Below are 27617 nucleotides of genomic sequence, written 5' to 3'. Positions count from 1 at the left end.
TTATTTATCAACTAAAAACTGTCCATTGCTACATCAAGCGATTAAAAAGGGCAGAAAAGACTGCGTGCACAGATAACACTACTACAAGGAGGAAAACACAATAGCAATGAATAAATGATATAAAGAAATTATTTTAATTATTATTAGTATATTATTATAGGAATCATAGTAAGTTGCACAAGAGGCCTACTGTGTCCTTTTATGCATTTCCGGCTTCCTTATCGCTACCATTTCTCCCTTCGCCTGCTCGTGTTTTGGGAGTGGTTTCGGCAGACAGGCTGGTACAGGTACAAGCTGGTACAGGTACAAGCTGGCGACGGCATCGGCTGTTTTCATAATCTCTGCAGAAGTTTAAATAAGGACTTATTTCCGGTTTATACTTCTGCAACATGAGCAATGATCGTTCTAAAATTAAGGATAAAGGAAAGATGAAGATACTTTTGTTGCTTCATTTATGCTGTGATTTATTGGCAGGTAAGAAACGGCGATTTTAACAAAATCACATATTTCCTCAGCAGAGGATCTTGCGTTTAAAACTTGCAGCGAATTCTGTAAACACATCGCGCTTCTGAAATTCTGACCATAACCTGCTCCAAGTTAACATTGTGATTTAGACAGGTAGAAAGAGAGCTACTTTAGTGAACTCGGACAAACCTGAAGTTTTTATCCCGGTGTTGTGCCAAAAAGTGATCGCCTGCCAAAAACTGATTGTCCGTATTTAAATTACTATAAATATCGTGTTGCTCTATACCATGTGAAACAAATGTATCCCTCATGAATGATATCAAGTCATCTTGAGGCACAGACAATATTCCCGTAAGAAAGTAGAAGCCGCAATCAGGTTTTGGCAGTGACTTTTATATAGCCTTTATTTATGCAGTTAAAAAAATCTCGTTGACATTAAAAATGTCTTTTTAAGAGTAATCTGTCCAAGAAGACAGCAGAAATATAACAATAATTCCGTAAAAATATTTTAAGTGGACAAAAAGGACCGGGTTGGTTATAATGTAAGGACAATTGTACACGGTAATTAAAAAACTGATCATTTCATATATTTTATAAGTAACCCCTTTGTAAACCCTGTTCACCGAAGTCTATTTACCAACGAACGTAAAGATATTACACATTTAAAAAGCACACGGAAACATTGGAAATCAGTTTTTCGCATCAAGCGATTTTTGGCACAACACCAGAACTGAGTTTTAGTTCCAGTTTTCCATAAGTGTTTAAAAACGTTTTGGCGTACACAGCTTTAAAAGTACATATTTAGAATATATTATTGAAAGTTTCATGTCAGAAATAGCTTATTAAAGCAGCTTTACAACAAAGTTTCTAATTCGTTTACTTTGGATAGATGCTGATGTTGACACGTGCAAAGCAGATCAGCGATACTGGTCCTGTGCCCACATGTTTTTATCAAAATAAAGGTTACACAGTATTGCTGTCAATGAGAATACTCCTATAGCTTGGTCATAATGAATGCATCATATTTCTGATGATGTTTGTATATTTTGTGCTTAATTCCTTAATATTATAAACACTGTTTGTCCTGCAGTGAAACACTCACTGAAGTATTTTGTCTGTGGATCTTCTGGAGTCCCAAATGTTCCGGAGTTTATTGGTGTAATGGTGTTTGACGGCATTCAGACAGGTTATTGTGACAGCAGCAATAAGACATTAAAACCACAACTGGACTGGGCAAAGAAAATATTACAAACTAATCCTGAGCAGCTGGAGTGGTACACTCAGAAGTGTTTCGAGGATCAGCCAAATGTCTTCAGAGGCCACATTTTTAGATGGAAGCAGCGTTTCAACCAAAGTGGAGGTGCAGTATTTTCTGTTACGCCTGATCTCAAATCCTGATAAATCATAGACTTGATCAAAACTGAGTGGTTTAAAATGTGCATTTTGCAATACTTTATCTATTAAAAATAACTAGGTTCGTTTTTGGATATACTAAGTTTTTCTGCTTTTTATTGTTTGCAAGAGATGAAATATTTATCAGATGACTCCTGCATTGAATCAGTTTTTGACACTTGAATAATATAAAACGCATTACGTTATTATTAAAACACTGACAGACTCAGAGTTATGTTCAAGGCCTGAATCAGGAACATTACATAAACCTCTGAAAATAACCACACACAGTTTACACTCTTCATCGTCCTTTGCCATCTCTGTTATTTTTCTCTCAGGTGTCCACGTCATACAGAGGATAAGTGGATGTGAATGGGATGAAAACACTGACAGTGTGAACGGAGTGTTGAAGTATGGCTATAACGGAGAAGGCTTTCTTGAATTTGACATGAAGACACTGACGTGGATCGCACTGAAACCAGAGGCTGACATGATCAAACTGAAATGGGATGCTGATCGGAGCAGAATAATAAAGAACAAAGACTTTCTCACTAAGATCTGTGCAGAGTGGCTGAAGATGTATGTGGACAATGGGAAAAGATCCCTGCACAGGACAGGTAGAATCGCACAAGTCACAGTTCCATAGAATCACTTTGTTTATTTTATATTATTATTATTATTATTATTATTATCATCATTTTTAAAAGCAGAATATTTAGGCTGAGTTTTATTTACTGATTCAGAAGGTAACTCTAAAGGCTGGAATCACACAAAGCTAAGCTTTAACAGCTCCTGACAACAATGCTGAACAGATTCAACTGAATCAGGTTAAATAGACAAACGCAGGACTCTGCACTCTCCAGTTAAATAAGAATAAAGTTGTTTTTTTAATTTTGTTATATGAACTTGACTTTTGTTTACTTTTTAATTGTTTTATTTAAAAAAAAGAATGTTAAAATGTTTACAATACATTTAGGCATTTTCATTTTTGTCTATGAGTCTCTGTATCATTACAGCTAAAACTGTTTTGTTCTATTCTAAGCTTTTGTAGGGACAACAAATTTGTTAGAGTGGTTCTGTCTTTCTATTTCTGTTTCTTTAGAAACTTCAAAGCTTCATTTCCTATTGATTGTTGTGTTTTAAATGTGAGATTCTGTGTCATGTGATACCAGTGATATGTTTCTCAGAACATTTTGATTTATCAAAACTGTTAAAGCTGCTCTCTATGTTTGAGTGCAGTCAGTGAAAAGAAATCCAAAGAGATTTTTGTGTGTAGTTTCATATATTGCCCTGTGTTATTATTATATTTGATTTAAGTTTTGTTATTAAATATGTTTTGTCATATTAAAGTTATCCATTTAAGCTTCAGTCTGTTTAACTTTATGGACGTTTTGTTTGTTTGAATGTTTGTTTGTGTTTCATGGAAAAAAGGAAAAAAGATTCTCATATTTTATTTAGATTTTTTGGAATTGATTTTCTCAGCTACATAAACAGGATCTATCTTATGTATTATAATTATCGATGTCAAAATAACATCGAAATAAGTAAAGTCCAACAGAGGGAAGAGTGTGCCGTTCTTACAATTATAGATGATTTATTTTCTCAAACTTCTCAAGAAGCGGCAACAACATCAGTAAATTATGGAGACTGCAATGTGTCATTCATTCTGTTGGTCCCTAATGTGCATACTGGGGTAATATTTAGGAAGAAAAGTGAAAAATAAAATCAATTAATAGAAAACGAAATACTATATTTACAAGGTCACACAATATTAGAATATCAGTTACTCAATATGCCAATAATTTTTCAAAGACAAAAATTATAATCCAGTTGGCTGGAAACAAATATTAATAAATAACATGATTAATAATTATTACATAAATTATACAGTGAATAAAAAAATAAATGAAAGAACTAGTTGCCTTCGTTTGATAGAGCTGCATGTTAAACGTACGGAAAGAGTTCAGGGCTACCGGCAGAGCCCGCGGGCACGTCGCTGCAGCCCCCTCTGGCTTCAGCTCCGTGGCTGCTCTGTGACCCCATGTCTGGGGCTCTCCTCAGTTCTTTCCAGGAGGGTGGCACAGTGGTCCTCTTTGGGCACTTGTGCTGTGGGGGCCTCTGGATGTCTGGGGCCTGAATCTCCTCATGCCTGCTTCATGCCCTGGGGGACGGAGCTGTGTCCTGCGTGCTGCACAATAATATTCAATATTTAAGTATTTACTGTTACTTACATTTATTTAGGTTATTGCAACAATATTGTGTGTATTGTGTTGTTCTGTTTTCGGTTGTTTTCTCCTTCTTTTTCCTCTCTCAACACTGTCCCTCTCTCCCTCTGTTTTTTTCCCTCCCTCTCTTTCTTTCTTTCTCCCTTTCCTATCCCCCAGTCGTGTCTTTCCTGTCTGTAATATTTTAATTAATATTCATTTAAAAAAAGAGTTCAGGGTTTAGTTCTGTACATCACTGAAGCATATTTATTTGTTTACCCAAGACCCAGAAAAAATCACAACTCTCAGTAGGTCCTCATGCAGTGAACAGTCTCACTGAAGGAACTATGATTATACTTCATTCTTTATTAATATTTTTATTAAGCTGTTAAAATTATATTTCAGTCTTTCAGAGGACTGAAACTTTGGACAGACAACAGGATATTGATATAGTTTTCTTGGTCTGAAAGTTTAAAAGATAAATAGATGATAAATTGATTTATATCATTTTTTATTTCCATGTAAGAAAACAGGATCAATGTTTCAGCTTTAACAGCAGTTTGAACTGATCTTGAGCACAGTTTTTACTTCATTTTACTTTAATAGGTACGGATGCAGGACGAGGAGATGAAGGGAAGTGCAAGTAAAACCTTAACAAAAAGTTTTCACAACACTAAAACATAAAATACCATTGATCAACTCTAAATAAAATCGAAACAGTTAAGAAAACTACAAGAAAACAAACAAGAGCACCTAAAAGAAAAAATATAAAAGAAAAAATGTAAAAAAAAAAAAAAAAAAAGAATTTGTTGTACTTCAGCTTTTTGTCCTCCTTTCCATTTCTTAAAAAAATGGCATCTTGATCGTCACCTTTCCATACGAACCTCTGAAGTTCAAAATTTCAGTTTATTCAGTGCTTAGTGAACATATCACTGTATGTTTATGATTACATTTAGCTTAATGTTTCTCACAATACGGTCTTTAATCTCCTGTCTTACAAAATAACATACAGGAGAAATATATACAAACAAGAGAAATATATGCATAACAACAGAAGGTACAAATACATGCAAGAATATGGACTGCACAGCAATACAGCAATACCAATGCTTCATAAAGACCTGTAGATAACTTAGAGGATCTATTCAAGCTTAGTGCATCATTACAACACAAATGTAAACACACACACACACACATATGTGTGCACATTGCTGTTCTAAACTGAGCCCGTCACTGTTCACCTGTTGAGCTAAATGTCGTCACTGTGTGGTTTCCCAAAATGAAAAAACAAGATCAATTTGTTGTTTCCTCACTGTCAGCAAGCTGGAACCCTGAAATATAGATGAGTGATTCAGAATAATGAAAATAAAAATATTTTCTAGGACTCTCTTGTTATATGAGTACATACAATTAGTTGAAAAATCAGCTGTACCTCACCATGACTGTTTCTTTTCCAGATAAAGAACCCAAAGATTGCCAGGAGGAGTGAAACTCCAACAGCAGCTCCAACAACAGGACCCACAGGAAACTCTGAGAGAGAAACCGAAAAGTCCCACAATGTGGCTTCATTCACACAATTAACAAAGGAGCTTCCAATCTCAATGCCTCAGTTCTGAGAGTTCTTATTGGATAAAATACTGTCAATCTTTTTTTTTCTTCTGTTAGTTGATTGGTTTGTTATTCACAGGGTGCAAATGAGATGGTGTAATGTGAATCTAGGAAAGAACAAGTCTAAAAATATACTTTGACAACTCAGGGGGTAAAAGAAAAAAAATCAGGCTTTGTAAACAGCCACACAGCTCCACACTCCTGTTCCTCTTTCTCCCTAAAGCCTAACCCAAACAACATTTTATTGTTGTAAAATTCATCTGTGATAATTAGGGATGGGTATCGAAAACCGGTTCTTGTTGAGAACCGGTTCCCACTGTTTCAATTCCTTGGAATCGTTTGCCATTTTTGCAAACGATTCCCTTATCGATTCCAGTCGCCCTGAATGACGTCACCACGTTGCGGAGCGTCATTTACCTGGCAGGAAACATGGCGGCTCAAACGCTAAAAAGTTTGGTTATACTTTACAAGAACGGATGACAACAGGGCAACTTGCAATACTTGCAAAGTAGATACTTCATTTAAGGGAGGAAACACTACGAATATGCAAAAGCATTTGCTCACAAAACACGCGATGCCCTTAAATGAATGTCGTGTTTTTAATTCCGCTCCGGACTCGTGAATCTCAACCCAGCAGCAGCGGTAACGTTTGCACGTCCTCTCCCGTTAATGCGGCAGGTAAATAACAAATGTGGGACCAAGTCATTGTTTTGCAAGTCTCAAGTAAGTCTCAAGTCTTTATCCTCAAGTCTCAAGTCAAGTCTCAAGTAATGTCAGGCAAGTCAGAGTCGAGTCTCAAGTCACTGGTGTAAAAGTCCGAGTCAAGTCACAAGTCTGAAACTTTGAATTTCAAGTCCTTTCGAGTCTTTAAAAAAAACAAACGAAAAAATAATGTTGCAGTTATATGCTAAATGTAAATATTAGACCATGTAATTTTTAAATCTGTGTTTTTCTCAACACATGACAAAATAGTGAACTTAGAAAATATACACAAATTGTGAAATTGCACCTCTTTAAAATGCAGCTCAATTAAACCTAGCTCCAAGAATAATTTTCACCGACAGTTCTGAGATAAGCTGCATGTTATTCTTGGATGCGGTTGTAGGACCGGCTTTAAAATCGCATGACAAAAATATCATACACATTAAAAAAAACTGTATCACCAACGTAGCCTGGACAACATTTGCTAGTTAGATGAAGTCAGCTATCTCATCATAGCATATTTATATGCATATTTATAATCATACGGTTCTTGGAGTGAGTGCACACACTCATGAAGTTTAGTAACTTCAGGTCACTGCAACAAGCCCAGGTACAGTTTACCGACGGATGGGTGCAGGACCTTGAAATGCACCGTGTAGAAAGTAAAGACCATCGTACGTATCATAAGTTTACCAGTCTCACAAATCGTCGTCATAAATACACATTCGTTAACCGTTTATTAATAGGACCTTTGAGCTCAACGGTAATTAATTAGTAGTGGAAATAATTTCTGGTACCCATCACAGAAATGTAGCAGTGACAACAATATTGTATGCTGTAATCGTACTGGGCAATTAGTGATACAAAAAAACTGTTTTATCCTGTGAATAAAAGTATATGTTTTTGTCAATGTACCATAATAACAGAAGCGAAACGCAATATTGTGTCAGGACAATTCACTATTTATGCACAATAAACAAAGGAGCATAGCGCGACAATTTCTGTTCTTGCTTGCAACCTATATCACCAATTATGTTATGAAAATGACGTATTAACTACTAAAAAACACTGACCTTCGTGTAAATGCTTGGAGCAGACTAACCTGTGAGCTGGAGTGTTCTGGGACGTTATATTTGATCTTTGAATGGCTGCAATCCAGGCCATCCGTCGCATCTTTGTTACTTCGGAAACATGAACAATTTCTCTTCAACGACGTAATCCGATAACAACCGATCTCTTTACCCGTCGGCTTCCCGTGGCTGTCATGCGACCGGCTATTGCAGTTAATAATACAACAGCTTCTTGACATTTTTGTGTTTCTTTTTATCGCTGTATAACTGATTTTAATTGAAAGCCTGCGTGCGCTAGTACCGCTTGCCACGAGTTCCCAGAATCCTTTGCGGTTCTACCCGTGAATGACGTCACATTTTCAATCTCTATATAATATGCATGTTAAATTTTATATTTGGGGTAAAATATCAAGTCTTTTCAAGTAAACCGGTTCAAGTCCAATTCAAGTCCCAAGTCATTGGTGTAAAAGTCCAAGTCAAGTCACAAGTCTTAGAACATTTTTTCAAGTCAAGTCTAAAGTCATAAAATTAATGACTCGAGTCTGACTCGAGTCCAAGTCATGTGACTCGAGTCCACACCTCTGGTAAATAATCAGCTAACAGTGCATATTATGTTAGCGCGATCTGCCTTATCTGCCATTACTGTGCGTTTAGGTGACCATGATGAGAGAGACAGAGTCTGGCTGGCGCTCGCTGGCAGTTCTCGCTGCAGTCTACCGGTAGCGTCTCCTTTCAAGCCAGGATAGACTAATGTTACCGAGCAGTGACTCAGTTTGTGGTCAAAGGCTTGCACCCATTTGCCACAGCAGATGCCCCGATTTTCGGTAAGTGAATGTGTTTAATTGCAGGCAGGGACATTACTGGATATTCTTGTGTAATTGCTACAGAATAATTTATGTTATACTTTGTTATTGCTACAGAAGAATATTTATTTTATTATTTTACATTTACAATTTTTTTTCCCCGGGGTCCCTGTGACACCACATTGAAGAGCCGTAGGCTGGATCTCTTAAGATCTCACTGCTGGGTTTTTAAGGCCATGTTACTCCTAAATTTCTATCTTGTTCAAAGAGAAGATATAAAACAAAGTTCTAAGCTAATCAAACTTAGTGTTCTCCTTTTTTAAAAAGAATCGATAAGAGAATCGATAAAGAATCGAATCGTTAAACAGAATCGAAAATGGAATTGGAATCGTGAAAATCTTATCAATACCCATCCCTAGTGATAATCCAGCAGTATTTGTAGGATACATAAATTAAATAGGAGTTGTCTTGAACTATGAATCATCACGTAAAGCTACTCTAGCAGGTTTGTAGAATAAAACAAAATCCAGCTGGAAATAAGTACAAGAGTTCAACTTTGACATATCCGGCTACGTGACATATAAAGAAGACAAAGACACTATAACTACAGTATTTTAACAGCAATAACATGACTTCTGAGCCTGTCTTACCACTGTTGGTTTGGATCACTTTTTTGTCCAGTTTGGTTATGATGTCTGTCTCTGCACCGGCGAGCTGATACACACAGTCGTACCTGCTCCAGTCCTCTGGCTTGATTGATGAAAGATTCAGCTGAACACTCATCTGGAAGCTGCCGTCATGGTTGGGGAGGATCTGTCCTTTGTCCACACCATCATGAAACTCCTCTTCATCTTTCCTCCAGAACATTCTTGCTCTGTGAGGATAGAAACCTGTAGCGTGGCAGCTGACTACAGATGAAGGACTCCTCTGGAGGAGAGAAACTGAGGGAAGAACTGTAAAGCAAATGAGTCTTAACTGAGACAGATGTTTTGAACAGATGTCATGGGATATTTTTTTCATTTTCACTGGAATGTTATTGTGGATTAGAGATACAATGGGTACATAACATATGTCTGCACAGACTAAGAAATATAATCCTACCTGATCTCTGCAGAAAGCTTCTCCCATATTTCACATACTTCTTCAGCCAGTCAGGGCACCTGTTGATGTAGTAGTTCTTGTTGTGTTCTAATCGAGCTTTTTCAGCATCCCATTTCAGTTTTGTAATGACAGCCTGTGGTTTGGGAGCGATCCATGTTAGTGTTTGCAGGTCCAATGCTATGAAGTCCTCACCATTGTAACCGTACTGATTAAAACCTTTAATTTCTTCAGTCTCATCATCCCATTCACAGCCATTCATCCTCTGTAAGATGTAAGGACCTGTAAGGAGAGATTGAAGCAGAGCCAAATGTCATAAGTTGATTATCATAGGTGGATTAAATTAGTTTTTGACTAATATAATCATTACAATATCGGGCAGGAGAACAATAAAGAAAATGCTGAGCAGTTCTAGACTACATGGGACACTGTGAGGTTGTCACAGACACTTAGATGGAGATTTTAGTTAATGGCAAAGGCATAAACAGAATCAGAGCCACTCTTGGGCAAGAATGGCAGTGCATAATGTAAATCCATACAGCAGTAAATAATCTAATAAAACTACCAGAACTTCTCCATGAATATCTAAACAAAAAATATGTTTTGTTATTTGGACTTGGACAGATTTTAGATAAACAAAACATAACAAAAAAAAAGTCATATCTCCTGTTATTTATTTTATTTTTCTTAAAAAATGTGTTAATGAATGCATGCATGTGTTTGCATGTGGTTACACTGACTACTACATTGTACTACACCAAAGTGACAAAACACCTGAGAGAAGCATATCTGCTAAGTCATAAAATAATGACAGCAAGATAAAGTTAAACATGGACGTACACATAGAATATATATGTCATTATCTTTTTACCTCTAGTCTGGTTTAAGCGTTGCTTCAAGCTATCAATGTTGGCTCTGAAGACCTGCTGATTTCCGAAACACTTCTCAGAATACCAGTCCAGGTGCTGAGGGTCGTCTTTTACTAGTTTTTTCATCCAGTCCTGTGTGGGTTCGGCTGTCCTGATGTTGCTGTCACAGTAACCCACTTGAACTCCATTAACCAAAGCAGAAGCCACAAACTCCGGGAAGTCTGGGAGTCCAGACGTGGCAGTGAGGAAATATTTCAGGGAGTATTTCACTGTGAGGAGAGAAATTTTTAAGTTTCGAGATACATTTTAGAAGTGTTTTTAAAGCTGTTTTATCACAGTGGGTTACTAAAGAACATGTTATAAACCTAATATTTTTGTCATTTTTACTCATGTAAAATAAAGATTGTACATTAACAGAGAGAATCAAATGAAAGGGAAAAATAGTATTTGTTATTTACGCCATTTTCCACTTAGACTATGTTTTATGAGACAGCAAAAATTGTTCATTAATTACATACCATACTTATGCACAGTTACAGTATTTTTCCATGAGTGCTGAAACTACCCATTTCACTCTCTCAGTGAGGACCTGTATGTTCATTTCACCCTTTATTTCTTTTCAGTTGTTCTTCTTATTTACTCCAATCCAACATTATTTTTAGACCACTTTAAAAACAACATGGCTGACTGAAGTACTTTCCAGTGAAAAACAATGATAAAAGTTTTAAAAAAAAATACATTAAACACACAAAGAAAATTAAATAACAGTAAAATAAATAAATACATGAAAAAAGATTTTAAAAAATGAATAAATAACTTGTAAAACATGAATAAAATAAATAGATATTAAAATATGAAATAAATAAAATTAACAAAGTAAAGAAGATTAAAAGTAACCAAAAACTGACTAAGACTACAAACTCTGGTACTACTCCTAGAACGCCTTGGCAAAAGAGTTTGTTTTTAAAAGTGATTTAAAAATTGCAAGTGTTGGGTCCACCCTAATATGGAGGCGCAACTTATTCCATCATTTGCAAGCCACAACAGCAAAAGCTCGGTCCCCCTGGCGTTTCAGTCTCAACATGGGAACAACAAGGAGTGACTGGTTTATTGATAATCTTGTCTTGTAATTTGGTTAATCTTGTATAATTTCTGTTTTATTAGATTAATTTCGAATTTCAGCTCTGTCATTGCCATATTTCACGTGTACATTGAAAATAATAGGTAATAGATATAAATATAAAAATAGTATTTTATAAATAAATAAATAATAGAAATAAATAAACAAATGAACACACACAAACAAGAGAAGTCTATAGAGCTATGTTTGGCACAACAGTGCATTCAGATGATAATTCTGCAAAAGGGGGGAAAGATTTTTTATTTTAATTTAATTTAATTAATCTGATTTGCCTCTAAGACAAACGCAACATTTTTAAAGCAAAGTAACTTTAAAACACTCGCTTTAAAAGTGAAAGTAAAACTTCCACAGCTTGTTGCTACACAGGATAGTAACCAAATACAGACAATGTAATCAAATCAAACAACCCTTCCAACAATCCCTGCAGAAAGTAACAGTAAGAGTTACGATGTGATCTTGCCTGAAGACGCAGTGTTACAGAAGAGGAGCAGTGCAAGCAACTTCATTTTGTTCTGGAAATCCTGGAGCTCAAACCTTTGTCAGCAGATTTGAAACATGCTTCGTCCTCAACCTGTGGAATGTGGGCGTGTCAGACTGAAGTCTCACTGTCCTCATGAGGAAGCTACCACTACATCAACTATCACAACCAAAGTTCCCACGCATTTAAATAGAAATATCTAATCACAAACTGTTGAAACAAAAGACTATTCAGTCAAAACCGTTTCAGCTATCAGAATTGTAGTGTATATACATATATGGTATACTTTCTGATACACAGTGTATTGGCGAGACAGAGCAATTATGAAGATTTAATCAGATATTTATGCATCCACATAATTTCATTTTTGTTTTATAATTCAATTTTTGTATTTAATGTCTTGCATTACCCTCGATTTAGACAGGACTTATTTTCAGGATTGATGTTTGTTGTTTTCAAATGAGCCTAAACTCACACAACAGAGGTTTAGAACAGAGACAAACACAGTCAGCAACAGAGCAAAGGATAAAAGTTTGCTTCTTTTATTTTGTTGTGCATGTTATCTCTGTGTATAATAATTAAGGTCTTATCAAAATAAAGGTTCAAAAATATTTAAACAATCATGTGCAACTCTCTATGCAGGGCACAGTACCATATATGTTTACATCATATTGAATAAATAGCTGGTTAGAAGGAAACAGACCTTGTAAAAACTCTGAACATGTGCCAAAAAACACAGAAAACAAAAATGGATTTTAACTCTTCTCACACACTTAATATGCTTATTAAATAATTTTTTAAAAAAAATATCATTATCAATATCATCACCCAGATGTTAGTGAAGTCACATCATTGCAGCTTCAAACGGAGCATTTTGGCCATTGCTGATTGAGGAGTGGACAGAGAAATGAGGCACTTTATGCTAACTACACAATTTAGGCCCATCCTAAAGCATACCCTAGTTTCTGAACGAGCGTCATGTTGTAACACTTGAAATTAGTGACTGAGATTATAAACTCATCAGAAAACTGTTTACTGAGATCAAAATGTAAAGCAGCTGTTTGGCTGTCCTCCATACAGTCAGATAACTCTCCCACTTTGCACTGGTTTAACGCTTTGCATTTGCATTGTTCTTCAAACCTGAAAGCTGCATCTTTCTATGCATACTGTATGTTCAGCTAATGAAAGCTGGTGGGTCATCAGCACTCTCCAAATGAAAATATTTCCCTTTCTGGGAAAATGTGATGAAACTCGGTGTTCTTCTCACCGTCACTGCTCCCCTGCTAAGATAAACAGAGAACAGAATATGAAATGTCTCCTGTTACAGTAAACAGAGTATCAGTTACTAACAAAGTAAAAACAAGTTGCGGCATTTTATTAATATTACTCACTGTTTGTAAGCTGGAACCCTGAAATACAGACAGAATAATGAAAAACAAAATGATTAACATGACAGAGTTTAGCAAAGCCAAATTATCAAATAACTCACTAAAAATATCACCAAAAATATCATGTAAGTACATATAACTACAAGGTGCATAAATTCCAAATTCATTATTGGAGTAAAATCTGCTGTAATCTCACCATTGTTGTTTCTTCTCCAGATGAAGAAACCAAAGACTGCCAGGAGGAGTAAAGCTCCTCCAACACCTCCAACAACAGGACCAACAGGAAACACTGAGGGAGAAACTGAAAAGGTCCAAAATGTAAGATCATTCACACTGCTGCCAAACCAAGCTGCTGTTTCCAGTGTTAATGCATCACTTCTGAACATTGTATGTGGTTAAGAAGAACATTTTCTTCTTCAATGGTGTGGTTCATGAGATCTGTAGTAGCCAGATCTCAGTTTGGATCATAAAGAAGAAAAATAGTGTTTGTGTTTAGGATGGTTTACAATGTAAAAGCAGACACAGTAAATACTGCTTCCGCCTGATTTAATTATGCATTTTTGGCTTTTTTGTTATCAAACTTCTCCTTAGTGTAAATGTTAGCACCATTCTTCTATACATGGTTATATGATGAGGTTGTACAATATTTGGTGTTTATTATATTGGTTCATGCCTACGATCAGATTTGGCACATTTGAGAAACTTTAGCAGATTAAACTCCCTTTCATCCTAATTAATGTCTCCATTGTTTCCTCTGACACTGTGCAAAATATTTTACATTACAAACAGTTGTAATTTCTTGACATTAAAATGACATCACTAATGAATTTCTGTTGACTCAAGAATTTCATGCAGACATTTGTTTCAGAGTTTGTTTGTTTTTTAAATATGATGGTGTTGTAAACTTTGAGATACAGAACTTAATTCCTGAGCCTTTCTCACCCCAGTTTGTCCGGATCGCTGTCTTGTCCAGTTTGGTGATGATGTCTTCCTTAACATCAGAGAGCTGAAACACACAGTCGTACCTCCTCCAGTCCTCTGGCTTGATTGATGAAACATTCAGCTCAACGCTCATCTGGAAGCTCCCGTCGTGGTTGGGGAGGATCTCTCCATGCTCCACACCCTCGTGAATTTCCTCTTCACCTCTCCGCCAGAACATCATGGCTCTCTCTGGGTAGAAACCTGTAGCATGGCAGCTGACTAGAGAGGAGGGAGTCCTCTGCAGGAAAGAAACTGAGGGAAGAACTGGGAAAAGATAAAAACAAAATAGGGAGAGAGGCTTTATCTGGGACAGCTGATAGTCATTGATGAAATGCTTGTCTATGCACTGGTTCATTTTCCTTGAAATGGTGCTGTAGAATAGAAACAGAAAGGGAAGCTTTTGCAACGAAATATAATAGCATATGTAATTCTACCTGTTCTCTGCAGAAAGCTCCTCCCATATTTCACATACTTCTTCAGCCAGTCGGGGCACCTGTTGATGTAGTAGTTCTTGTTGTGCTCTAATCTGGGTTTTTCAGTATCCCACTGCAGTTTCGTGACGACAGCCTGTGGCTTAGGAGCAATCCATGTTAGTGTCTGCAGGTCCAACGCTATGAAGTCTTCCCCATCATAACCATACTGATTAAAGCCTGTGATTTTATCAGTCTCATCGTCCCATTCACAGCCATTCATCCTCTGAAAAATGTGAACACCTGACAGGGAGAGAGAGAGAGAATGCAGAGCCAGTAAAGTTGTGGATGGTTAAAGATGATCAGAAAGGTAAATCCTGCTGCGAGTCGTCAATATTTATCATCAAAACAACACCCGCATCATAAGAGGAAAAGAAATTCTCATCTTTATTATTCTTGTCCTTGGAAGTAACCATTTACTTCAGCTACTGTTGATGTACACAGTGACAGTGACTTTGTATATAGCAGGGATTTTTCTTGCCATCCCTCTAACAGAGCAAATTAAACTAGGTCAGTAATTTATTCTGGTCACTAGAACAGAGTAAATATCTTACTTGTAATTTTACTTATGTGGTAGACTGAGTGTTTTCGGTGTGTAAATGAAAACCTCCAAATAAAATGAAATAAATTATGATGGGAGGATGTAAGTCTTGCTGTGTGTGTGAATGAAAAGAGCAACATTTTAGGTAAAGGGTGATATTAGTGTACCTTCAGTTTGGTTTAAGCGCTTCTTCAAACTATTAATATTGGCTCTGAAGACCTGCTGATTCCCAGAGCACTTCTGCGTGTACCACTCCAAGTGCTGAGGATCTTTTTTTATTAACTCCTGCATCCAGTCCAGTTTGGGTTCAGCTCTCCTGATGCTGCTGTCGCAGTAGCCCACTAAAACCCCATCAACTAAAGCCGCACCAACAAATTCTGGGAAGTCTGAGATCCCAGAGGAAGCAGTGATGAAATATTTCAGGGAGTGTTTCACTGTTGAGGAAAACATGCCATTAGAACACAAATGGAAGAATGAATCTATCCATCCATCCATTCGCTTCCACTTATCCTTTTCAGGGTCGCGGGGGGCGCTGGAGCCTATCCCAGCTGTCATAGGGCGAGAGGCAGGGTACACCCTGGACAGGTCGCCAGTCTGTCGCAGGGCAGAATGAATTTATTTATAATGTAATTTTACTAATAATTCAGTATTTATTGCTCTTAAAAAATTCCTTCTCGTGAATTTTAAGCTAATTTCATCTTAAGTCAAATCTATCATATCTGTATTATATACTTCTATCTCCTTTTTTATAGGACTGTCTCAGGTTGAAATAGCAGATTGTCGCTTTGTTGGCTACACTGCCCCCCGGTGTTTAAATATGGTATAATAACAAATGATGTACTAATATTCTCATTTAAACTCAATAGTAGTAGCAGCCGTATCACAAGAAGGAGTAGTAGTACTATTTGTTGCTGATATACAACCACTTTAGTTACATTAATGGGAACTGCGTGTGACGATATCAACGGGTTGACAATGTCAGCAGTTTTTCCTCGTGATAACTGCGGATTAAATATCAATAATATTAACTAAATTAGGAGGAGATGTTTCAGCAGTGCATTTATGAGCCATTCCTAACTTCCTCCTACGTGTAAATAATTGTAATTTAGGAGATGATAAAATTAAAGACGAAAGTAAAACTAAAAACGCAGCATCAGAGTGCCGTTATACAGGAAGAAAGGACAATAACAGCTGTTGCAGCACAGACGTGCTTTACAGAAATAAAAAGGGATAATTTTACCTGAAGATGAAACGTGACAGGAGAGGAGAAAAAAACACAGGCTGTTCATCCTGTTTGTATAAATAAGATGGGTCCTAAAATAGGCCGCTGATAAGAAATGTGAAGAGAGAAACTGGGGGTGTGAAAGCGTCTCTGACCAATAACGTCACATTCAGATGAGGGCAGAACACACCGGCCGACCAGTCATAACCTATCGTGCTGAGTGCGAAAGTGAAGCACTGCATAATAAGCTGGGGGTGGGGGGGGGGTTCTGGGTATTTTTTTCTTTTCCTTTTTCTTTTAGGATTCAGCAGTTGAGCTTTTCTGCCAATTTTACCACATCTGCCTTTTATTTCAAAAACTCGTTAAAATAGGTCAGCATATGTCAGGGATGTGTCTTACTGTAAGTAACTTTTAGGACCTAAATGACAAAAGCATTGTCCTCCTGATTAAAAATGTAGATTTTTTTGAAATTTATTCTCAATCAATTACTTTTTAAAAAAATGCGATTTATAATGCAGTAATGACTGCTTCATCAAACGATTATTATCATTGGATTTAAAGCAACTTATTTTTATGTTCCGCTTTTAAATAAAAGTTATCTGACAATTAATAAAATATAAATGTGTATAATCTTATTATTATTGTTGTTGTTGTTGTTGTTTATTTATGTCGTGACAGACTCCCTCTCTATCATAAAAAAGTCTCCTTCCTTTACATAAATAAACAAACCTTCAGCTAATCGAGTCACGATGTTTATATCCTCCTTGTCTCCGGGTTGGTGCTGTCGGTATCACATATCTCGCGATAATTTGGTTATCTCCTTTAAATTAGAAGAAATGGTACTCTTTTTATGTTGAGTTAAACGTTTTAATATGCCACTATAATGCTTTAAAAAGGCAATAAAATATAATTGAATCTAAGTAGTGAGTAAAAAGGTGTCTCAAAAGCACCACGAAAGGCGGAGGTAGACTTTGAATGGAACGCGTTCCCGCGAGGTTTCGTTTAGTTTAGTTGAGTAAATGCCACGTCTTATTCTCAGCCACCAGCATCATCAACGTAGGCAGAAATATTGGTAGTTCTGAACCCAGGACAGACGGTTATCAAGTGGCCGACACTCGGTGATATCTGGCACGATCTGGTAAGATTTTAATCTTTATTTTTTTCTGTTATCATGTTGCATTCAGACATGTTGCTTCTGCTGCAGCAACATGCTAGCAAGTTTAGTAACTAGCTAGCTAGCCAGCTAGCAGACTTTCCTAACAGCTAATTGAAACCTGCGGTCAGTGGTCCTCTTTGAGCGGCTTTTGCTGTTTACTTTGAGATTAAAGTTGATGCTCTCCACAGGGATTATCCACGTTCACCCACCAAACAGTGAGCAAATAAACAATCACAAGAGAAGACAAAGCTAGCTCAATCAAAGTCAGATTACCTTCACTTCATTATATCGTCACAGCTAAAATGATACGGCTGCAAGCACACATCAGCAGATGCTGGTGCACATACATACACATGCAGCGATGTATTACAGTATTATATCAAAGCAAACCAGCTAAAAGCACACAAAAAACAAGCTACAAAGTTTGCTTTTTAATTTGAAGAGCTTCAGTCTGGAGCCACAGCAGTGGACAGTTGCAACGGCTTCATGCAAACTCTGATGTATTAAGGATAATTCGCTGTTATATTGATCAGTTCACTGATCAATCGCCACATTTGGTGCGGATCCCATTTCTTACTGGAAATGCGTCCTAAGACGCACGGAATGACATACGTAGTCATATATTAATAGGTTAGGCTTATTAAGGCTTATTTTTTGACGTCTCAGATCTTGGAGAATAGCTCGAATCCTGCATTTAAAGAAAGTGCTCGTTTCTGCAGTAACTTGTCTGTACATGCGTAGTTTCTAATTTCCTCTTGAAATACCTTGGATGTCACACAAACTGTTTGGGCCAAAGATTGATTCTGACTCATACTCTGTTCTTCTTGTGATTTTTAAACTCACCATGAACAGAACGTGATCCTAAAATATGGCTAGATGTTTACTGATTAAATAAAGATAACATCGAGGACTATGCTCAATAACTTGTTGCACTGTATGTACATGCGTAGACAGTGCAACAAAGAGTGACTGGGGATTTGTGCTTCAACAGGAAACCTACGTCATAACCACAAACCCCTCTGAACCCTATGCTATAACCTACAACCAAACATGCACCTAACTACACATCGGCTCTACGCAGCGCACAACTGTTTTAACTGTCCTGTTGAGTACAGTCAATTCAATAAGAGAATAACAGTCATTATCTCACTATAAGGAATAGGACTAATCATAGCATCAATATAAAGACTCACAAATGTCAGCAAATTCCTGGGGAGAGACTGGTGAAACAAAAGGGAATGTATAAAGAAGTGAAAAAAGCTTAACACAAATATGTTTGCAAGAAATGATCAAAACAAAGGGTTGGCACCCAGAAGGGAAAGAAGTCCCAACATTGTATCTGGTTCTAACAAACCACCATATATAAAACATCAGGACATGACCACAAATAAATTAACACATAATGCACCAGGCACAAGCATAAATGCCAGTAGAGTTCAGCAACTTACACAGGTTACGTCGTAGGCTCTACAAAGACGGCCTGAGACTAACTGAGAAGCTTTGAGTGTAGATGTAAACATGCCCTCTGAGTTACAGCCATAACTGTATATAAATGAGGAACATAACCATTATTGCATCACCCATTGGTCTTGGATTCTTCTTGTTAAAGGAGCAGGAAGTTACTATATTTGGAGTAGAAGGTGGTAGTTATCAGCTGATGCTAGCTTGGTTACCAAGCTGCATTTTAAACTGCTTAATATAGATGAGACTAGTAAAGTATTACAATTTCATTGACAATTGTTCAATAAGGCAATAACAACACAAACAGAGTCATGAGGTCCAGTTCAGTGACTCAAAGTGTGGTCCACCCGACCCTGATCAGCTGCATTTCCCTGTCTGTCAGCAGCCTTAATCTTAAGCCTGAAGAAAATTAAACTGCAGTGTTACAAACAGATTGACCCTCTGTTGTTAAGGATGTGGAAACTGTCTACAGAAGGGAATTTCATAGTTAATTTTGCATCAAACCTTTAAAGATTTCCTTAATGTCATTTGGTTGGACAGTTTAAACTTAGAGTCTGTTTCTTCACCCTCACTTTGGCTTCAGTTTTGATGCTGCTGGGTTTTTATTTATTAGATGTCTTCTTCTCCTTTCTCTACATCCCAGGGTTTTAATATGGGCTGTGTACGTCTGCTGGCATTGACATTGGCAACATCTGCAGTACTGTTGTTAGCATCCCATTTAGCCACTGCTCACAGCCATTCCCATGGTGACCATGGACATACCCACGGCCACCATCACCACCACCATGGCCACTCACACGGCGAGGACGACCACCATGGGCACTCCCATGGCTCTCAGGTGAAGATGTTCCATGGAGCAAGCAAGTGGAGCGCTGAGGCCAACCTGCAGGAAGAGGAGCACGATCACGGCCACGATCACGGAAACGGCCACGGCCACTCTCATGATCACGGCCACGATCATGGACATGGGCACACTCACGATCACGGCCACGATCACGGACATGGGCACACTCACGATCACGGCCACGATCACGGACATGGGCACACTCACGATCACGGACATGATCATGCTCATCATGAGAATGTTGTTCGAGTACACAAGGAGGGAGGTGGACACGAGCACTCACACGGAGGGGAGAGGACGAAGAGGGAGGCGGGCAAAGAGAAGAGGAACATGGTGGAGCTCTGGACACAGGTGAGTGACTGCTTGTTTAGGTTCAGCAGTTGGGTTTGAAGACAAATTAATCATAGTGGCATAAACCTGTTTTTCCTGCTGATGATTTGAGTACGTTGATACAATGTTCACATCTCAGTAAAACTCTATAAAGCATGAAGACGAGAAACGTCTGTCTCCAGTAAACCACAGCTTCAAATGTCAGATTCAAAATTTTCTGTGAATAATAAAAATAAATGCGTCATAGCCACAGCCTAAGGAAAAGTATATTATTATACTTGTATAAGTCCTTTCGTTAAATACACTTTATTTTTAGTAAAAAAACAGTTTAGAAAACAATATGAAAATACACAGATTATTTAGATAATTAACAAATGTTCATTTTACCATTTATCATCGCCAGTAATCACATGTATATAAGCAGATTACATTTTGTGTGTGAAGAAGAAACATCAACCTTTTACTGCACTGTAAATTCAGTCATCACAATATGTTTACAAATCAAACAAAATATGTCACTGATTATTTTCTCTGATTATCTCCTTGATGCTTGAAAAGAAAAACGTTTGCCATTTTACACAAAACTGTGCAACTGTTCCTAGACTGCAGGTAGGTCTGTCAGAGCGCTCTACACCTTTATTGGCATTACTTCAGATGTGTTGCATGAACAGACAAGAATGTGATAATAAAAAGCAAACTGCACTCTTTCCACAAATGGCAATCCACCGCTCCCAGCACAACATCAAATCTCTTCAGAACATCACGCTAACCTTTTTTATACACTTTTATGATACAATCACAAAGCTGGTAGTGAGATACACAGTATGATGCTCAAGCCAAGTGTCAATCCCAACCAAGCAGCAAAGGCTTCATAAATGAAATTGCTTTTTAAAGCCTTAGTTTGTAGTGTGAGGTGTGTTATTGCAAGCTGTTGATCATGGTTTACATTCTTTTGAAATTATTGTTGTGCAGCAAAGCAGCAGGATTCTTGAGACAAAATCAGACTCGTTATGATCTCATAACAAATTGAATTGTGGAGTTTTGCACAACTGGGTGATATCTGTATGCAACTTATTGTGTGCCTTTATCTGTATCTTCTCTAAAGAGTTTCCCTGGCTCTCGTTTGTTTCTTATTTTGAGGAACTTGAATGCGCTGTCTGTTCCCTGAATGACTCACAGCCTTGCAGTGGTGCATTGTTACTACTGAAGAACAAAGTTGGAGTTATAGTCGGCATCCAAATGGCTCCTTGGTGCTGTATCTGTCTGAGTCAGAAGCTCTTTAGTTTTGTTTTCCAGTCATCAGCTCTGTGCTGACAGATCCGAAAACCTCAGAATATTATATTTTATCCTTATATTTTATATTATATTTGTATCCTTTCCTTTTTTTTTCCTCTCCTACTTTATATATTTTCCTTCATGTTTCTTCTTTAGTGAGTTAAGGATTATCTTTCACATGAATACAAAGCATTTGAAATTTAAACTCCCTCCTTCATCTTTGTCTGCAGGCTATCGGAGCCACCCTGCTCATTAGTGCAGCTCCCTTCCTCATCCTGTTTCTGATCCCAGTTCAGTCCAACAGCGACCAGCACCAGAATCTGCTCAAAGTGCTGCTGAGCTTCGCATCTGGTGGATTGCTGGGTGACGCCTTCCTCCACCTCATACCACATGCTCTGGGTGAGTACGAGTTCCATTCTCATTTCCTTTTTCTTTTCTTTTTTTTTTTACTGTAAGTTTATGTAAGTGAAGATTTTAAGTATTTATAAAGTGTTTCAAATATGCTCACGTTAATTACAAAGATCGTATGACAGAGACAATAGTTTTTAATTGATTACAGTGATATTCAGTCCAGTGATTTTGCACGTCGGGCACTGAAAAAGTAAACACATATATACAGCGAGAGATGTTGCAACAGTTAGAAAATATGACACTTTGTGGAAAAGGTTGTAGTCGGGCAAAGTCTTTGCGTCTGGTTTTGACTTCTTCTCTTCCTGTATCAGCACTTACGTGGTGTTATTGTCAAAGTGGCGACACCTGTCGTTCAGGAGAATACTGCAACGGCTAAATAGAAGTGACTGCGTGATGATGTTGCGGCGGCGTGCTACGCGACCCATGCGGAGGGTATACTGGTGCCTTTACAGCTTTGGCACTCCTGTCAAAGCCATAATTGCCTGTGATGGTAAAATGAGCAGCTCGGTGTCTCTGTTGGTTTTAACTTTTAGATTTGTTAAACAGCTGAGAGAGAAAAACAGAGCAGCACGATCCTCACTTTGTCTTTCTGACGTCTCCTCGTGTCATATTTGTTTTGCACAGAGCCCCACTCACATCACGGAGATGGGGATCATGGACACTCGCATGCAACTGAAGAGTCGCATGACCACGGCCACTCTCACGGTATGCATTAATGGGATTTCCTTTTTTTAATGTTGCCTGTGTGTTGTCTGGTTATTTGCCGGTGATTTTAAAAGAAAAAGTTTCTAAAGCCAAGCAGAGCTCATGAAGCAGTGCTCCCTATTCCCTACCTGTATAGGAGCGGCCCACGGTCATATGATGTCTGTGGGTCTTTGGGTTCTCGGTGGGATCATCGCTTTCCTAGTGGTGGAAAAATTTGTGCGTCTGCTGAAGGGAGGACATGGCCACGGACACTCCCATGGACACTCTCACGGTACGCTGGAGAAAACTCTTCTTTTGATCAAGCTCCTTTAAATTGCCCTGAAAGATCAGTTGTGTACAAAACCAGATTCCTGCATATAGTAAATGTTATTTTGTTGCTGTTTTCAGTTCAGAAGTTTTTTGTAAAACTGCATGTTCACTAGATTTCCCAGCTATATTCTCTGTAGGTGTTTTGAACTTTGTTCTGTGTGGCTTTTTCAGTTGCTCCCAAAGAGAAGGACAGTGATGGAGAGGAGGAAAAAGAAAAGAAGGAGAAGAAAGAAAGCAAAGATCAGAAACCATCAAAGAAAGAGGAGAAAAAGAGTACAGGTGAAGCACTGAAGTGTAGTTTCTGTGCTGAAGCAACTGATTTCAAACAGAATTTGAACCTGCACACACCCACACTTCTTTGAGCTTCTTAAAAATGCTGCTGCAGGACGTTCACTGATAGAGCTTGGTCACTGTGTGTGGCTTATTTTTACGAGTCATAACTACACAATAGTGGTAGTAAAAATGACATTTTCTACTGTTTATTCCCATTGCTGCCATCTTGGATTGTAAAGTTGGGTTGTGGTATGGCTGCTCTGACTTTTTAAGGGGGAAAATCCCCTTTGGCGAACTCTGAATTTCCAAATTCCCACTTCAGATGGAACTGTGATAGAATTAACGTGGCGCAGAGGTTGGATTCTTGATTGTCTGGAATCTGCAAAAATGTGCAGTTGAGGATAAAACAGAACATGTTCACATGTGAGATGGTGAACAGACTGGTACCAGGCAGTCTCCCATTCAAGTACCAACCAGGCCCGACCCTGCTTAGCTTCAGAGATCAGCTGTGTGTAACACAAAACAGAACCAAGCTGCAAACATGTTTTCTTGGTCTTTCAAAATCTGTTTGGAATCAAGTTTTTAATGTGCGTGTCAGAGGAAAGAATGTTCACATTTTTCTTGGGTTGTTCTTATTTATGTTTTTTTTTGTGGGAATCTTGAAACATAAAAAGCTCATTGTTTGCATCAATCCATGAGCCACTAAACACTTTACATATTCTTCGGGTCTTTACTGTTCCTTCCACTAATGCAGATATCAAGGTGTCTGGTTACCTAAACCTGGCAGCTGACTTCACACATAATTTCACTGATGGTTTGGCAATTGGAGCTTCATTCCTGGTTGGTCCAGCTGTGGGCACCGTCACCACCATCACCATCCTGCTTCATGAGGTCCCACATGAGATCGGAGACTTTGCCATCCTCGTCCAGTCTGGCTGCACCAAGAGGAAGGTAACCACCAAATATGAAAAAGCTGCAAAAAGTCTCAAAATCGTTGACACAGTGTACACACACACTTGTCAGTATACTTAACAAAGTATAAACAAGCAGAAAACAACAACTACATACAAGGAGGAATTAATAAGAACTATTCAAACAAAGACAGCCTGTCTACATGCAGTTTTCTAATTAAACTGTAAAGCGTGTTCACCAGGAAATGGTTATCCACCCACATACTGACACATCTTGTCTCGTGGTCAGTTTAGTCTCTAAATGACAACCCAAACAGCATCCACAGTCATTAAATATGTAAAGCCACTGCTCCACCTTCCCCATAAAACACAGTGGAAAACCTGCTGTGGTCTGACTGGCAACTGTGCTTTTGAACCATGAAACTCTTGAATTTTGGTATAGAGGCCAAAAAGTCCTTGGATTTCTGTGTACAGTTCTCAGCGTGCTTTTAACTGAGTGAAACTGTAAAACTCCATAGTGCTGAAAATGGAGAGAATAGACGAATCCTTCAATTGTCACACAAGGGTAAATTTGGTTGTATCAGCAGTAAAAAAAACAAACCACATACACAAACAGAACAAGACACGGAACAGAAACACACAATTTTGACATATTTACATCATGGACAATAGTTACCAAAGCAGAGTACTGTACAGGTATTAAAATTAGAGTACAGATAAGGACAAAAAGTAGTAAACAAGCCAAACAAATATTTTTGGTACAAATTCACCCTGACTGTGTGATGCTGCTGTGCTCTTTGCTGATATGTACAGGGAAGCTGCTTTGGTCCACACATGCAAAACAAGCTTCCTCTTGCACCTTTCTTTCACAATAAAAGCCTTTGATATATGCACAGTATGACAGCTGTACTCTTGGAATATATGCAACATATTTAAAGCTAATTGTAAGATTTGAATAAACTCCTATCTCTGGTTTTAGCTTTAAAATAGAAAAATTATTTTTTCAATAGTAATTAAATATATATATATATATTTTTTATTTTTAGTGCAGATTACCTAGTATGTGGTGCAAAAATAGACATTTATATACTGGATTAAAATGGGGACCAAAATATTCTGGTTCTCTTTAAAAGATTTTTAAAAATATATATAAAACTATAGAAAATTAATGAAGCATTGTCTTCTCCCTCCTTGCCTGCAGGCCATGTGTCTACAGCTGCTGACCGCTCTGGGAGCTCTGGCTGGGACAGCTTGCTCGCTGTTGGCTGAAGGTGTGGGTGCCGCTGCTACCGCCTGGATCCTGCCCTTCACGGCTGGCGGGTTCGTTTACATCGCCACAGTGACGGTGCTCCCAGAGCTGCTGGCGGGCCGCTCCAGTTTCGGCCAGTCTCTAATGGAAATTCTTGCCCTGCTGTTCGGAGTTGGCATGATGGTGCTGATCGCGGAGTACGAGTGAGGCGCTGCAGAGCGCACAGACTTCTTACAGCACAGGGGATGGAGAGACAGAGAGAAGAGGTCAAACGGTTAAAAAAGCCTTTTCACGTAGAGATCATGTGGATTATTTTTGTCAAAGCTGTGTTTCCTTGTTTGTTTCTTTTTTTTTTTTTAAATTGAGTTGTATTTTGGCACAAACGCCACTACTTGATGGAAAGTGGAAATGTTTTTGTTGTGTAGTGTCTGTTTTTCTTAGCAGTTCATGCGCACATCCCTGATTTGTATAACTACTTTGTGGTTTTTGAGAGGAGTAGTGTTAACTTCTTGATTGTTAACACTGCTCCACTAAAGAAACTGACAGCTGGAAGAAATAACATGAGTGGAAGGATTTTTGGGAAAGGGAAGAACGTGGATGTGGACTCTTTCTGTACAACGGCTCAGTATCAACTTAACATCTTCACTACATCGACCATCCGGCCGCCATCTAACTACATGCTGAGCTGACAAGTAACTTCCCTCTAAGTCAGAAACATTTTCCATCTGAATCCATATCAGTTTAAGATGTAACAGGTCTTCTGTTCATTTCAAGCTTTGGTGAGTGAAAGAGTGGAGACAGTGCTGGTGTGGCTCCCACTGAAGTGACTCAGTGCTCTGTTCTACTTGATTAATATCTGTTTAGTTTGAATGTACCCAATCTCAATATTTTTACATTCCACACAATAAAAGTGAATGTGGCTTTTACGCATGTGCTACAAATGGCAACATAATTACTCTGAAATTATTAAACTCTCACCTGGTTGTTTGTTAAAGTAGAAGCAGTTTTCACATTCCTAACCAAACTATTTTTTTCAGCTGATGACAAAGAATAAATAAAACACTTGCAGCTGTTCTGAAATCCTCAATAAAGGGTAATTATTTTCAAAGTGTTGATGATTTTTCTGTATGTTCTGTAATTGACCGTAACAAGATTATAATGAAATGGTTTTAAGTTGTTAGAAGTGATGTTACCAAACACAGAAATGTTTTTTGTGACTCTCCAAAAGTTGATTCTGTTCATCTGGACGTAGCGTTTTCAGTGGGAGAAAACGTTCAGATGAACAGAACCAACTTTTGGAGATGTACTTACCTGGATGATTGAGCATGCGTCAAGATGTTTTTTGTGACTATTTTCAGAAAAGACCACAAGAGGGAGTAAGAGATGTCTCGCGCAGCATTTGTTGTGCTTGACAGATCTCACGTCCTCAAATCATGTTAAAAGCACCTTAAAGGACATTTGCTAGACTTGTGAAGCAACACACTTGTGTGTTTGTGGGTTTATTTATTTATTTATTTTTATTTCACAAGAGTTAAAGATAGTGGCAGAACAATCTGACCTAGATGACTGAGAACCTCCAAGGTTTCACAATGGTTTCAACCAAAACCTCTGCTGAGAATGACCCACGCCTTTTTCCACACCTTGGTGTATGTGGTGAGGTGCACGGCCAATGGGCCATTTGGCTTTATAAGAAAATGATCCTGGATGAGGGTTCAGTCACTTTCTTTCCAAGCTCCTTAGACCATAATCTCCAGATTTAACCATGTTTAGGCAAAATGGCTAATCGCAATTATTTATTTAGTTATTTTAGAATTCACTATAGACTCAGAAGGCAAGTTGTTTGGCAAAATAAACATTTTTTATATGGCTGCTCTGCGGTTTGCCACTAGATTTGATCAACTCTGTTGTGTAGCCAAACCATACCAATCAAACAGGTCACTCCCACCTGACCTACTTAGCTGATCTAATCTGGTCTTTCCTGCTCCACGACCTTCAAACAACTTTTCGTAAAATGCAGTTTTAAAACGAGGAAAAGCTAGAAACAAAAACAAACTGAGCCTGTTGATGCACGCAAACCTACGAAATCTGTGAAAAAATTATTGATCTTTATACAACTGGTAGCTTTAAACAACAATAAGGTCACAATGTGACATGACATTTAGCTCTGTGCTGATTAATTCAGTCATCCTACTCTACACAGGCTGTCTTTTGGTGTGAGGGCTCTGCTACAAAGCAAGGTGTTGATCTTAAAGTCAATAATT

At 38.0% G+C, this 27617-nt stretch overlaps 4 protein-coding genes across 7 annotated transcripts; 2 read left to right on the top strand and 2 right to left on the bottom strand.

Moving 5' to 3' along the window:
• Positions 1 to 295: 295 nt before the first annotated feature.
• LOC146682497 (major histocompatibility complex class I-related protein 1-like) lies at positions 296 to 3412 on the top strand. The gene is made up of 3 exons (XM_085445209.1): positions 296 to 474; positions 1556 to 1825; positions 2196 to 3412. Exons 1-3 carry the CDS (start codon positions 390 to 392, stop codon positions 2501 to 2503), a joined length of 663 nt encoding a protein of 220 aa, XP_085301335.1. The 5' UTR covers positions 296 to 389; the 3' UTR covers positions 2504 to 3412.
• Positions 3413 to 4477: 1065 nt separating this feature from the next.
• Positions 4478 to 11973, bottom strand: LOC146682496 (major histocompatibility complex class I-related protein 1-like). 2 transcript variants are annotated; one of them, XM_085445207.1, is made up of 6 exons: positions 11813 to 11973; positions 10214 to 10480; positions 9346 to 9624; positions 8895 to 9197; positions 5494 to 5591; positions 4478 to 5392 (listed from the first exon to the last, which is right to left on the bottom strand). In XM_085445207.1, exons 1-6 carry the CDS (start codon positions 11856 to 11858, stop codon positions 5321 to 5323), a joined length of 1065 nt encoding a protein of 354 aa, XP_085301333.1. In that variant the 5' UTR covers positions 11859 to 11973; the 3' UTR covers positions 4478 to 5320. The 2 variants fall into 2 exon arrangements, with proteins under 2 accessions (XP_085301333.1, XP_085301334.1); XM_085445208.1 differs by having other exon boundaries at positions 5499 to 5591.
• Positions 11974 to 12634: 661 nt separating this feature from the next.
• On the bottom strand, positions 12635 to 16689 carry LOC146682495 (major histocompatibility complex class I-related protein 1-like). Of its 3 annotated transcripts, XM_085445206.1 has the most exons (7): positions 16451 to 16689; positions 15378 to 15644; positions 14634 to 14912; positions 14161 to 14463; positions 13415 to 13519; positions 13222 to 13239; positions 12635 to 13113 (listed from the first exon to the last, which is right to left on the bottom strand). In XM_085445206.1, the coding sequence occupies exons 1-7, from the start codon at positions 16497 to 16499 to the stop codon at positions 13100 to 13102; spliced, it is 1035 nt and encodes a 344-aa protein (XP_085301332.1). In that variant the 5' UTR covers positions 16500 to 16689; the 3' UTR covers positions 12635 to 13099. The 3 variants fall into 3 exon arrangements, with proteins under 3 accessions (XP_085301332.1, XP_085301330.1, XP_085301331.1); XM_085445204.1 differs by lacking the exon at positions 16451 to 16689 and having other exon boundaries at positions 15378 to 16404; XM_085445205.1 differs by lacking the exon at positions 16451 to 16689 and having other exon boundaries at positions 12635 to 13110; positions 15378 to 16404.
• Positions 16690 to 17275: 586 nt separating this feature from the next.
• slc39a7 (solute carrier family 39 member 7) lies at positions 17276 to 26469 on the top strand. The gene is made up of 8 exons (XM_085446156.1): positions 17276 to 17570; positions 19693 to 20244; positions 21729 to 21897; positions 22534 to 22614; positions 22751 to 22885; positions 23095 to 23202; positions 23951 to 24147; positions 25309 to 26469. Exons 2-8 carry the CDS (start codon positions 19702 to 19704, stop codon positions 25561 to 25563), a joined length of 1488 nt encoding a protein of 495 aa, XP_085302282.1. The 5' UTR covers positions 17276 to 17570; positions 19693 to 19701; the 3' UTR covers positions 25564 to 26469.
• Positions 26470 to 27617: the final 1148 nt, after the last annotated feature.

Source organism: Copadichromis virginalis, linkage group LG22, assembly GCF_057382275.1.
Source record: "Copadichromis virginalis isolate Kocher_CV1m ecotype Utaka linkage group LG22, C_Virginalis_male_GT1.1, whole genome shotgun sequence".
NCBI classification, from domain to species: Eukaryota; Metazoa; Chordata; class Actinopteri; order Cichliformes; family Cichlidae; genus Copadichromis; species Copadichromis virginalis.
The sequence above is the reverse complement of the archived record's forward strand: the minus strand, read 5'-3'. Positions and strand labels throughout refer to the sequence as shown.